Below are 14,389 nucleotides of genomic sequence, written 5' to 3' on the forward strand. Positions count from 1 at the left end.
GAAAATGACAGAACTCCATAGGGAAAATCAGATTTTGCTTTTTAGCAATTGAAAGAGATTTAAAGAGTAATTTTCATTCTCCGCAGAGCTCCCATACCGTTTGGTGGGACAGCAGGCACCGCGAGGACTCTGCCTCTTCCTGGCTTTGAGATGCTGCAAGCTCACACAGAGCCATGTCTGACCTGGGACAGGATGTGCCATCGGCCCAATTTCAACCGTACACCACAGTGCTGGGGGACCCAGTACACCGTAGAGTCTCCAGATCTGTAAAGCCGAATTACTAAACCTTTTCACTGAACTAAAGATAATGAGCTTTGAAGTGAAGACTGTTAGCTGAGCCATTTTGAGCAAACAAATACCAAATTAAGGTTTACATATATTGTCGTGCTATAACAAGGTTTACATAAACATTTACACAACATTTGAAAATGTGAAGCTTCTTTAATGTAACCACAAGCAGGACAGCTGTACTTAAAAAAAAAAAGAAAAGAAAATGTGTAAAATAATTGAGGACGATACACTTTGTACTGTATATTATCAGGGGAAGAGAGCGACACAAGTGTGAACTGTGGTTGAATATTCTAGAGGTGTAGGACAATAAAAGTTTCAAAAACCCAAATAAAGACTTCAGGTGATTGAAATAGTCAATAGTGCCCCCAATTGGTGACTGTTGGTCACTGCAACCACTGCATGTTATGCATTTCATATTAATGCACACAAAAAAATAAAAATGGACAAAAAGATGACAGAAAACATCAAGGGGTATAAATCAAAAATGTTAAGGTTTTTTTCCTCATGGTTTGAATACTAAGACAGCCACTGGTATTTTTCAAGGGTTTTCTTTTTCGTTATGCATTTCCATCTTAAACACTTGCTCTTTCATGACTACGATAAATGTTTCGAGAAATGAGGGCAGCAGTGACATCACTCTGGGTCAGTTGTCCAGCAGTAAGGGCACTAAACAGTGAGGTAGCTGGATGACTATCTAGGGGCCTCCATGGCGACTGGCGTGGGCACCCATCCTCTGAGGATCCTGCGATGGGTAGTGTACCTGTCCGGGAGGTCTCAGGGCCATTGGAGGGGGCACTGGTGGGGCCATGGGGTCCATGGTGTGGAACATAGGAGGACCAAATCCTGGAAGGAACAGGTGACGTTATTGTGGTAAATAAAGTGGTTCACCGTTTATTTATTACAGGTCAAAGAAAAAGAAATGAAGTGAGTGAGGTGAAACGCACCAGGTGGAGGAGGCATGGTCACCCCGGGTGGAGGAGGAAGACCCAGGTTCATGACAGCAGGGGAGGGTGTGGGAGCCAGATTGAAGTAATTGGTGGACGCATCTTCATCAGAGACAGGTGGTGGAGGCAGAGCTGTTGAAAACATGGGGAAAAAATCTTTATTATTTTAGCCCTGACACAATTTGGAATTTTTTTTTTTTGAAGCAATTGTGACAATTTAAAAAATTCCTTTAATTTTCAAGCTCCAGAAAATGAAAATCCACAAATCCAAAAATACACAAACAAATAAATAAAAATGTAACACAAAATTGTAAATTTGTATTTATTAGTGTGACAAGTAAGTTTCAAAAATAAATATTTTGACATTTTTTTCAAATAGATTAAAATAAAAGATTAAATTTTTATTTATTATCATTATTATTATTAATAATAATAAAAAAATAATAATACATTTTATCAGAATTTATTATATTAAAATGCATTTTAATTAGATCAACTTTAGATGATAATAAACTAGTCGTTATTTTTACCATAAATCAAAACAATAAAAATAATTAATAATTATAATATGTAAAATATTTTGTATGAAATACACAGCAAATAAAAATATTATTAATAATGATATTAATAATAATGGATCGAAAATGCATTTATATGCAGTATATTTAATCAATTTATTTTGAAATTATCCCTGTGAGATTAATTTACGACTTTCAAACAAGTAAAATATATTTTTAAAAATTAGTTAATTAAAAATTTTTAAAAAGTCGAAAGCAATTCATACAATTCACAATTTATTAGCAGTACATTTCCATCTTAATTTTTGGTACATAAATTACATTGATAATTTATTTTAGGTGCGACTTTAGGTAACATTTTTTATTTAATTTAATTTATGTGGAACTTTTTAACATTCTGTAAGGGTCTACAAATGAAATTAGCCGCTCTTGGCTAATTCTGGCACATTTTACAGTAATGTTTATTAATTTGCATTGACCCTGTAAACAAATAAACTAAAATTTAATTTACTAACATGACAGACCAAGCTCCAAAAACCAATAGAAAGAGCATATGTATATTTTTCACTCTAAACTGTTGACCTAAGTCCATAATAGTGAACAATAAAATGGCCATTAGTGAGAGACAGCACATACCACCAGGAAGCCCTGGCACCGGCTCCAGTCTGATGCCACTCTCAGTCACCCCGTCCTTCTCTCCTTTACCTCGCGCTGCCTGTGACCTGAACAACATACAGCAACATTCAGCTCTGACATCACAAACCTGAGACTGCCTGAACATCAGGGTTTACAGTGTGATCATTCACTGACCTGCCCCATTTAACATTAAGACGGCGTCCATTGATGATGAGTTTATTGAAGGACTTCTCCGCAGCCGTTTCTGCAGCCTGTCGAGTGGCGAACTGAATAAAAGCACATTGCTGTCTCTGGACGATGGTGATGGTCCGAATCTCTCCAAACTGGTAGAAGTGATTCCTTTGTGAGGCAAAAAAAAAAAAAAAGAATCTTAAATCAAGAAATTATTACATAAACAGGGCTCGAAACTGCGACAGTTTTGGTTGCATATGCGCCCGAAATTTTATCTGTGCGACCTAAAAATATATTTGGGAGCATCTGTGCGAGTGCATAAAATTGTTGCCGTGTGACCAGTTTTCACAGCAAAATGTTCACCGCATGCGCAGATTTAGGAGACATTCATGCATTAAGCATCTTTGCACCTAAAAAACGCCAAATGCAGCGCTCAGGAATGGTTTAAAACAGTTGTCATGTCAACTTGCTGCAGTAAACAAAGCCCACAATGCTTGCCCTACCTGCAAGCTCTTATTATTGGCCCTCTGCTCTAGAACAGAATGCGAATGGATTGGTTAATAACAGCTGTCAATCACTCAGTTCAGATGAGAGGGGGCTACAGCCGCAAAAATGTAAAGGTCTGGATACGAGAGAATGAAAACAACATGGACAGACTTTGTTTTAGAAACCACCTGAAGTTACAAATAATGGCACATCTGATTAGCGATCATGTGCTGAATGTTAATCCAGCATTTACACTTTTCAAAGAGTAGATAAAAGACTTTCAGTGGTTAAAGTCCGCTATGAAAATGACTAAAGCATTCACCGTAAAGCCGTCAGGATGGAGTTTTCAGGTAACAGTGTTTGTCACATCTACACATTTTAAGCATGAGATGTTTTATTTAATCCTTCATTTCATTGTCACGATGCTGTCAGTCGTGCGACTGGCACCACGTTCACCATCGCAAAAGAGCATGCATTCACTGAGACTAAACTAATATTGCAGCTCATAAAAAGGCTGTTAATGCTATTAGTATGCAGATAATAAGTTATATGTCAATAGCGTTTGTACAAGATCAGACACCACCTGTGAGAACAGCATAGTTATCGCAGTTCATCTCATTCACATCAAGCAGTGTGTGCAGGGCCGGTGAGCGCATGCAGATTTTTGTTTGTTTGTCATTAGTGTTAATTTCAAATGCAATAAATTTGTTAATAAAAAATGTGCAGTAACGGTGCTCATAATTATTGGTGGGTGCGACTAAATTTTGTCTGGTGCGCCTACATTTTTGAAGTTAGGAGCACTGGTCCTACCCGGAAAAAAAGGTTAATTTCGAGCCCTGATAAATATTATTTTGTAAAATATTTTATAGATTCTGATTAATATTCACTTCCATATTGATTTAAATTGCTTCGAAATTTAAAGAACATTCCACTTTTTTTTTGGAAATAAGCTCATGTTACAAGTACCCAAAAGTTAAACAGTTGAGTTTTACCATATTTGAATCCATTAAGCCAATCTACAGGTCAGGCAGGTGCACTTTTAGCTTAGCTTAGCTTAGCATAGATCATTAAATCGGATTAGACTGTTAGCATCATGCTCAAACGATCCGAATATTTCAGTCATTTTTCCTATTTAAAGCTTGTCTCTTTTGTAGTAACATTGTGTACGAAGTCTGAGGGAAATTGAAAAGTTGTTATTTTCTAGGCCAACATGGTTAGGAACAATATACTCTCATTCCAGCATAGTAAAGAGATTTTTTGCCTAACAATGTCCTGATTATTAACCTTTTTCACATTTATGGGTTTCTCGGTAGCTGAAGTCATCATAGTTGGGTAAGCAGAGCGCACTAAAACGGAGAGTACAAATCATAATTTTTTTACAATCCTATTTGCTAAATAATAATAAAAAACTATCCATGGTGTTATCAAGACATTCAGAAAAAGGATTAAAAAAGTGTGAGACTGAAATGCACTTTCCCCCATAGACGCTGCTTCAGAAATGCCTCGCATAAGCGCTAATTTGTTTTTTAAAGTAATTTGATGCAAAGATAATATAATACATACATAAATACTAGGGGTGTAACGGATCTCTGTTCACCGTGACCTGTACGGATCACAACCCACAGTTCGGAATGCACGTGAATCACAGAATAATAACTTTTTTTGAACTTGTAGATTAATCCAGCATTTATAACAATTGTAGAGAAATCGCCTCTCACGTCATTCAAATCCTGTCTATGAAAGAATTTTGGCTTCCCAGTAAAATATAATAACGAAAAAAGTTGTGGTGGGACCTCTTTAAATGCTTTTTTAGGTTATTAATTAAAAGTGTTTTATGTCACTGTTTGTTTAGCATGCTTTAATGTATTCAGTATAAAACAGCTAAATTAAACATTAAAAGATTATGATCTCAATTCAAACCCGTGTAACATGAATGATAAATGATAATGATTTGCATACGTTTATTAATCCCTCAAAGCGCTACATTCAAATCTGCATTTGATCAAGAGATTCAGTTTTTACACTTTTTCATTTAGGTACAAACAATCAAGTGGCACTGGGAGAACAGTTTATAGTTCAGATATAAACACTGATGTTTATGAAAGATTAAATCACCGTTTAATGGAACTTGATGCTGGTGAATGTTTTAGCAATTACATTGTATAATCAGTGGGTAGCAACAAACAAACATTAAAATGATGTCACCGAATATGTTTTCAAAAATTATCCACCTATAATGAAACAAGTTTTATGCGTGAATTGTTGAATCATTAATTGAAATTGAAAATATATGCTGTACAAGATGTTAGATTTCTATATTTAGCATTATCAGCAACAATAGCAAAGATCATTTTTTGCATGTAATATTTTTTTTTTTTCTTGCTTTTTATTTTTATTAAAATTAAAGGTTCCAAGTTCTTTTTTTTTTTTTTAAACCAATGGATTTTTGCAGTAATATTTTTGTATAAATGAAAAGCAAGTGACATTTGTCTCCCTTGTTTGCGGATCCAAAAGATGGTTCGATCTGTGACTGAAAAACCGTAGTGCGATCTGAAACGTGAGATTTGTGATCCGTTACACCATTAATAAATACATATAATTGGACTCAAATCATTTGAAGTGAACAAATAAAAAAGCAAAAAAATCATTAAAAGATATAAAATTATGCCCAGGTAGAGCCTAAAAACTTTTTTCAAGATGATTAAAACAAAAAGTTGTCTCTAAAATACAGCTTTATGAGCCCTAAAACAATCTTACCGGAGCTCCGAGTCTGTGACGTTTTCTCCCAGGCCTCCAATATAGAGTGTGGTGATGGACTTGTCCTCCGGTACGTCCAGTCTGGGCATGGTGGAGGCTCGCATCAGCAGTTTATTAGCCACAGGATCATTAATTCCATAGTATCTGTCCTTAATGTTCTGATCGGCCAGTGGGTCATCCGGATCAGTGGGCTTTTCATGCCTGTCACATTCAAGCAATGCATTTCAACCCAAACATAATCAAAATTCACAAATGCTCATGCATATATTCACATCTTTCATAAAAAAAAATAATAATAATAATAATAATAATAATAATAATGTATGAGGTTTATCCAGCAAGCGATCTAATACATCTGAAAGCATAAACAAAATCATACCAAGATGAAGTGTTTTTTGATGCAGCAAAAATGGAAATGCTGTGTCATCATTTATTCCCAAATATAAAGTATCCAACACTCGCAAAATTGTTTAGACATAAAAATCAGAGTTGGGTTTAGATGCTTCAATAAAGCAAATAATTACTAATTATATAATTAACATAGTATTCAAATTAGTTTTCTAATGACCTTTTCTGAAAAGTAATTTATTAACTTGAATCAATGCTTAATAAAATCCATATAAATGTCAACACAGACATTAGAACTCATTTAATTATGTAAATTTGGCATTTTAGCTTCATTTAAAAAGAAATACTTAAGTAAAGGTAAATATTGTATGCATCAAAACAAAATGTTTAAAAAACAATGACACCATATTTCATACCTGCCTTACATAACTGTCAGACTAATGTAACCTTTTTGTTTGACAGACAGACAGACAGACAGACACAAATGGATAGATGGATGGACAATCAGACAAATAGATAGACGGATAGATACACAGACAGACAGATAGATAGATAGATATACAGATAGGCAGGCAGGCAGACAGACAGACAGAGAGAAGAGACAGACAGACAGGTTGATGGGTAGATAGACAGACATCACACCTGTGATAATTCAGAGTCTCCCAACTGCACACCTGTTTGTGTGGTCTGAAGCTGCCATTAAACAATAAAGGTTAAGCGGTTCTCACCTATATGGACACTCTTCTCCTCTTTTACACTCTCCTTTAACCCAGAAGGAGCAGATGTGTGGTCTGTTCCTCTTGTAGTACGGTGTAGTGCGCGCCAGTTTCAGAAGCATATCACTGCTGCTCGGAGCCTTTCCAAGCAAACCCACAGGTCTCGTGCCATCAGAGTTGGCAATCTAGAACAAAAAAAAATGTATACAGTTGAGTATCTGCATTGCACTTGATCAATCTGGAATCAAGGTGGCATTCGGTATTTTCCTGGGATCCAAACGATGGAGGAAAAAAAAAAAGATTGCAGATAAAATTGATCTAAAATTGATTCATCCAATAAAACTTTCTTGTGGATTCTTTCAAGTCTTTTAAAATCCCAATGTGATGAATAATTAAGTTGTCAGCAAACATTTAATTGCTGAATCACTACACTTGGGATGATTTATGCCACTCTGTACTGAAGCATTCCAGATTAAGGTAGTTTTGCACAGTTCAATAAACGTCTCTTAATTTGTACAATAATTATTTTATAGTCACATAATTTTACTAAAATTTTAATTACACTTAAAGTACATTCATTTTTTATTTCAATAACAGTTAAGATTATACAAAACTACTCACCCATGATTTTTGGAAATACAATTATCACTGTATGTATATGTATGTATATATATATATATATATATATATATATATATATATATATATATATATATATATATATATATATATATATATATATAATTTATTTATTTATTTATTTAATAGTTTGATGTTTAACTCAATAATTAATGGTGTGAAGTTAGTGGGTTGTATTTAACTCATAAGATTGATCGGTTTCACAGAGGTCTAAAAATTATTAATCAAAAAAACAAAAAAGTATCAGATTGGTATCGGCTAATATGTGTATGTTACAATTAGGTTGGAAATCTTTATAGAGACTTGGGATCTAATTCGATTACAATATTCGAGATTAGATTTCAAAACCATTCTTGACCAATAATTTTTTCCAATTTCTTCAGCTGTGCAGATACATTTTTCTAACTTTACATTTTAACCAAAATTGGAGGTTCTATGCTTTTGTATATGATTGTTTTGTATATGATTGATTTGTTTATGATTGTGCTGCCATCTTAAAAAAATATTTATTTTATTAAAAGTTAGTTACATTCAGGATGAACATGCTCTAAATGTAGATCCAGAGCCAGATTACAAAAAAAAGCTCTTACTACAAAACAACATACAACCTTTCAACAAATAAATGTCTTCAAAGCAAAAATGTTTAAATAAAATTATATTTGGAAATGATATTAGAATTGCTTTCAGTTTAGAGTTTAAGAAAACTACATTTAAAACATAGTAGCACACAATGCTTCAATCATTTCCAACCCTTACACAGTCCGAATCTGCAAAAAAACAAGTCCTGAGTGACATACAATTCTTCTTATTCCATACATAATGCTAATGTGTCCATCACAGTTTTTGTCAGCGTTGTAATTAAATTTGAATACAGAATCAATTTTAAACTTTTGAGAATCAATTCAGAATCACCAGGGAAAGAATTGCCATGCATCAGTTGAACTTGTTTTTTCTCCAACCCCTGTCACAATATACAGTAATAAATATGTAATATACAAACACATTACCTCTCTTTCCATATTCTGAGTGTAATACTCCTTATTCACATCTGATCGCGGTACTTCATCCTTAACGGAGAGCCCAGTATCACGGACCTGAATAGGCAAACCTGTACAAAAAAATATACATTTATATATATTGAGGAAAATTACAGCAGTTTGGATTCATGGACTGTTCATTCAAACTTTCTATAGTCACAGTCCTTGGTGTGAATAAGCCTTCACGCAGAAAAAATTGTCAGAGCAGGAACAAAAAATACTATGGAAATCAATGGCTGTTACCTTCCTTTTTGTTCAACAGAACACTGTAAAAAATGCTGGGTTCTACACAATTCCTTCATGTTGTCCCAACATAAATTAAGTTACCTTAATTGTTATTACAAAATTAAGTGGATTGAATATGAAGCAATTAAAATGTCCTTAAAAAACTCCAGAATTGGGTTGATTCAGCTCATTTTAAATAAGTAGTTAGAGAGGCAAAAAAAATGTTTGAGTGAAGAAACAGGTTAAAAACAAGTGAAAGATGAGTAAATGACAGACTTTACATTTTTGAGTGAACTATGCCTTTAAAGGCTGAAATTGTAAAACATAATACATTACCATATTCCAGATCCAGGAGGCAGGTCTGACAGACATTCTTCATCTTACTGCAGGTCTGACACACTTCTGTCTTCTTAAAGCGCATCCTGACTCCAGGACACCAGCGGAAAACTGTGAAGGGACGTGCACAGATCTGCAGGAAATAAAGTATTGAGAATGAAATAACATGCTGCATTTGCTAAATGTAAAGCAACAAATATGCAGTGTTACTTTTCTGAACAGTTTACACTTTAACTTTCATGATTTTGCAGTTATCTACTGAACAAGAATTTGTGCAAATAATAAGATTATGATCAATTCTATGAAGATCAACGATTAAAAAGGGTGTACAGCAAGAAAATCTTTTCCTTCTCTGTATATTAAAATGCATCCTGTTTAATATTTTCTGAGCAAAAAATACAATATATTTTTAGCATTATTAACAATAACTTATCTGTTTAAGTGACGCTTTAGTTTATATTGCAAATAATAATAATCTTGTCAGGCCTATTTACAATAACTATCATTTCATGGCATATTAAAAACTTGATTTAAAATTCACAGTTCAGCCCCAAAATATTATTTATATCTTAAATGAATATTTATATCTTGCCATTTATATCCTTTAGATTATGATGTGTTATTGAAATATTTTGTTGTTTTTTTATCCTTTAAAAATACAATAAAATTATACCAGTCACTTAATTTGAATTGTACATGATAAAAATTCAAAATAAGTATGCGATTTCTACTTGTTTTGAAATACAAATATAAGTTATGCTGAATAGTAATGTAATATTATCTCATTTTATTTTAACAAAAGTCATTTAAAACATTAAAGTAGACACTTTTTGAATTAAATATGCTCTCTGTGTATGTAAAATCAACATCAATATGTCTTTGGATCAGCTTCCGACAGTTGGAAATAATAATATTAGAAATAGAAATATTAATATATTTGAACCCTGTCAGCACAACACTTTGCTTTTTTATTATTTTTAAAATGCAGCAATACCTTGCACTCCTTGCCAAATTTCTCTTTCGTCTGTTGAGACACAAAAAAACACACATTTGAGTAACTTCATCTTTAATTTATGACAAAATTAACAAGTGAAACTTATGTGCATCAACTGAACTTACCATGCGGATGTAAGGGTTTTCTCCCAAGCATGTTTGACAGAGGATGGGAAAATCCTGCACAAAACAAGTAAAGGTCATTATAATTACCTTCAGGTTTAATAGTACAGTTTAGGGATGAACAATATATAGTTTGAACATCGATATTGCAATGTGTGTATCTGCAATAGTCACATCATAAATTGTTTTGCATTTTGTGTTTTTTTTTTTTTTTAAGTTGAATAAAAATCTATCTTCTATTTATATATTAGCAAATATTTTGCTAATATTTAAAACTATTTTTAAAAACTATTTTCCATTCACACAGGCTATTATCAAAATATTTAGCAGTGTTTGCAAGCCCTTAACTTCATAGAATTCATTAAAATGGAAGTAAAATACCATTCAATACAAGCACCTAAATAGTTTTGCAATTTATTTTTTCTTCTTCAGTTGAATAAAAGAATATTTCTTAAAACTAGTGTAAAATCTCTCGTTCTTGTGAACCCAATCCTGTGTCTCGTGGAGTAAGCGTCTCGGCACACCCCTATTAAGTAAAGATTAAAAAGACAAACCCACCATTGAATTTGATTTTTTTTTTTTTATTATAATAACAATAACAATGATATTTTACATTTGATTGTTTAACTTCTGTTAATAAAAACTGTTAGACTCCCTGAAAAACCATAAAGGACTGTTTTTTATTTTATTTTTTTGCTTGCAATTTATATTAACTTATGCAGATTCGAGTCAATCTAAATGAAAGAAATCTTTCCAAATAGAGCTATTCAAAAAATCTGGTGAAATGTTATTTATATCGCAATATTCATAACAGTAAAACAAAAAATGTCAGATTTTTCCAATATCTAGTAGCAGCCCTAGTACAGTTCAAAAACATGAGTAAAGTAACACACATACACACGAATCCATAATTCAAAACAAACTGAATCTAACAGAAGACTTAACGCCACGTCATGAGTATGTGTCAATATTAATTTTAACTTAAAGATGATTACACATACTCTGCTGAAATATTACCTTTGTTATAAAATATTGTAAAAAACGCTGTTTAAGCATTAAACTTTTTTTTTTATTAACAATGCTTTAACAATAACAGAAAAGCATTAATACTTTTTAAAATTACACAAATGACTGAGATAACAATGAATTTACATTCACAATCTTTCCATTCTCAATAATAACAATACAACATGCATAAACAAAATAACAAAGATTAAGAAATAAAAGGAATTATAAAGAAAATTAAGTAGCAGGGAAGTTGAAGTTTCTCAAATATGGAACCAAAATTTTCATCTCACTTAATGTCTTCAAATATATAACAAAATCTTCTTTAAACACCAATAGTCTTGGGGGAATTTTGAACATTTTACATCTATGACTACAAAATTTTATAAAAACAAATTATTTATTAGATATCTTTTTATCCTTAAGTAACGTATTATGCCAAACTTAATAATTTTCCCATGAGAATTTAAGTCTTACAGATAATTTCTGTTGTATCCAAACTAATACTTCATCACAAAAGTACTAAATTACATTGGAAAAACAACTGCTTCAATATCTAAATTACAAAACTGGCATACATTCGAGTCACCAATATTGAGTTTTTACCTTAAATTATTTTGCAGGATAAATGTGATTCATAACTTTAAAGTGCACTTCTGTACATTTAGAACTACGTTAACAGGATATGAAAGAAATGTTCTCCAAATATCATACACATTTTTCTTCTCCCATTGAGATTTTAGCATTCAACTGATCGAACGTTTGTGTCTGTAATGTTGTATAACAAGACGCCTTTAAATTACAGTAACTGGAGTGGTGTTAGCTTAATTTAAGATTCACTTATTAAATTCTGTGGAGATAAAGCTAGTAATTATCTATATTTGTAATTATAGATTAGATTAATTTAAATGATGAATGGGTTTTGTTAGCCATGAGCTAAGACACTGGGGGATATGATTCTAATAGGAAAGGCTCCGGTTTACTAAGATCCGTCAAACAACAGAAGCGATAAGTAACACTGCTTAAACCATATAAACACTTAATATGTTCCTACTCACCGAATCTTCCCAGTTTTGCCTATTGTAAGTGTTGGATCCCAAAGACGTCGCCATTGCAACAGGAGGCTAGCGCGAACGGAACCTGTACCTACAATGCTTTGCGTCTGTGAAGCGGAGGAAACGCCACAGCGTCCCCTACTGCAACGGTGGCTGCCAGGGAAAGACCTGGGTTGTTGATTTAATATTATTTCTTCTGACAAATTATTATCCTCTGACAAATTTTCCCGTAAAAATCCCTCACGTACTTTGATATTTGGTCAATGCCTGTACGATGCTTGTAAAGTTTATTACCAATCATTAAACGGTTTTGAAATATATAACAAATAACAGCAAGTCGGCGCCACTAGCCTAATGGTTATTGCGTCGACACATGGCACTGAGGTGCTCACGGTGACCTGAGTTTGATTCCCGGCCCGAGGTCCTTTGCCGGTCCTTCCCATCGCTCTGCTCCCCATACCTTCCTGCCTGTAAATCTCCAGTGTCCCATCAAAAATAAAGGTGAAATCCCCTAACAAAATAAATAAATAAAAAAATAACCGGCAAAACAACTGGGCAAAGGGATTTTAGGCCTATTTTGTTTCTGTTTATTTGTTGATTGTACTATACTATTAATAGCTATCAAATATATACAATAATACAATGTACAATAATACAATAACATTTTCCAAAATAAAAAAAGACAAAAAAGATCAAAATGGAAATTTACTCAGAACAGCCTATTCTCCTTCGAGCGTTTCCAACCATATATGAGTTTCTTTCATCTATTGGACACACAAACAAATGTATTTATTTATTTATTTATTTATTTATTTATTTATTTATTATTTATTTATTTATTTATTTATTTATTCATTTATTTATTAAAAAAAAATTAAGAAGAAGAAGAAAGAGAAGGATGTGTGTCCACTTTCTTCTGTATGGGGGAAAACAACTATGGAAGTCAATGGTTATAGGTTTACAATATTTTTCTAAATATCTTCTTTTGTGTTTAACAGAAGAAATAAACTCATAAGTCTAAGGGTTTAAATCAAGCCTCAAAGCAATTTCATTTTTATAAAGTCATTAAATAAATCAGGGCTGCAAGGTGGCGCAGTGGGTAGCACGTTTGCCTCACAGCAAAAAGGTCTCTGGTTTGAGCCTTGGCTGGGTCAGCTGGCGTTTCTGTGTGGAGTTTGCATGTTCTCCCTGTGTGTGCGTGGGTTTCCTCTGGGTGCTCTGGTTGCCCCCACAAGTCCAAAGACATGTGCTATCGGTGAATTGGCCAAGCTAATTGTCCGAAGTGTGTGAATGAGTGTGTATCGATGTTTCCCAGTGATGGGTTGCAGCTGGAAGGGCATCTGCTGTGTAAAAGATATGCTGGATAAGTTGGTGGTTCATTCTGCTGTGGCGACCCCAGATTAAAAGGGACTAAGCCGAAAAGAAAATTATATATATATATATATATATATATATATATATATATATATATATATATATATATATATATATATATCTATATATATATATATACACACACACATATATGTATATAAAATTAAAATACTATTTACCCACTATACTAAAATCATTTAACAAAAAAATGTGCTTATAATGTTACGTTTGTGGGCTCTTTACATTGTTTCCCCAAACTTTTTACATTGTTCCTTATTATTAACATGTACATACAGTGAAGGTACACTATTATTACAAATTAATATGCTGTAAAATCAGTTACCTAGTCAAATACTATTTCATTTTAGTATTTAATAGGCCTATTATTGAATAATGTTCTGTTGCTACTTCAGTTTAACCACCAAGAGGCATAATCAAAATGTATTACTTTATGAATTTGATTCTATAAATATTAAACTAATAACACACAATAAATGTTTTACACACAGAGGCACACACAATGGCATGTTCAGTTTTGACTAATAAATCTAAAAAATGAAAAGCTTGTGAAAAGACTATGTGAAAATGTCAAATGAGTGGTTTACTGACATCTAGTGGCTTTGTTTGAAACATGTTTTGTTTTGTTTTTCGTAGATGGCAGCAATCTTCCGCTAAACACAGCACACATTTCTCTCAGCTCCTTAAATGAAACCGAGAAGTGGAAAACCTAAAAGT

The 14,389-nt window shown here is 32.9% G+C and overlaps 2 protein-coding genes across 2 annotated transcripts in view; one reads left to right on the plus strand and one right to left on the minus strand.

Annotated features, from left to right (window-relative positions):
* The window catches only part of LOC130214383 (myozenin-2), a 16,376-nt gene extending 15,753 nt beyond the window's left edge, over positions 1–623 (plus strand). The window contains exon 6 of the mRNA XM_056446047.1: positions 87–623. Coding sequence (XP_056302022.1) covers positions 87–270 — 184 coding nt within the window. The 3' untranslated portion in view covers positions 271–623. The remainder of the gene's footprint in view (positions 1–86) is intronic.
* LOC130214384 (pre-mRNA-splicing factor RBM22) lies at positions 422–12,376 on the minus strand. The gene is made up of 11 exons (XM_056446048.1): positions 12,284–12,376; positions 10,224–10,277; positions 10,099–10,128; positions 9,105–9,237; positions 8,514–8,614; positions 6,880–7,052; positions 5,804–6,004; positions 2,564–2,728; positions 2,390–2,475; positions 1,236–1,367; positions 422–1,134 (listed from the first exon to the last, which is right to left on the minus strand). The coding sequence occupies exons 1-11, from the start codon at positions 12,335–12,337 to the stop codon at positions 986–988; spliced, it is 1,278 nt and encodes a 425-aa protein (XP_056302023.1). The 5' UTR covers positions 12,338–12,376; the 3' UTR covers positions 422–985.
* Positions 12,377–14,389: the final 2,013 nt, after the last annotated feature.

Source organism: Danio aesculapii, chromosome 21 (assembly GCF_903798145.1).
Source record: "Danio aesculapii chromosome 21, fDanAes4.1, whole genome shotgun sequence".
NCBI classification, from domain to species: domain Eukaryota; kingdom Metazoa; phylum Chordata; class Actinopteri; order Cypriniformes; family Danionidae; genus Danio; species Danio aesculapii.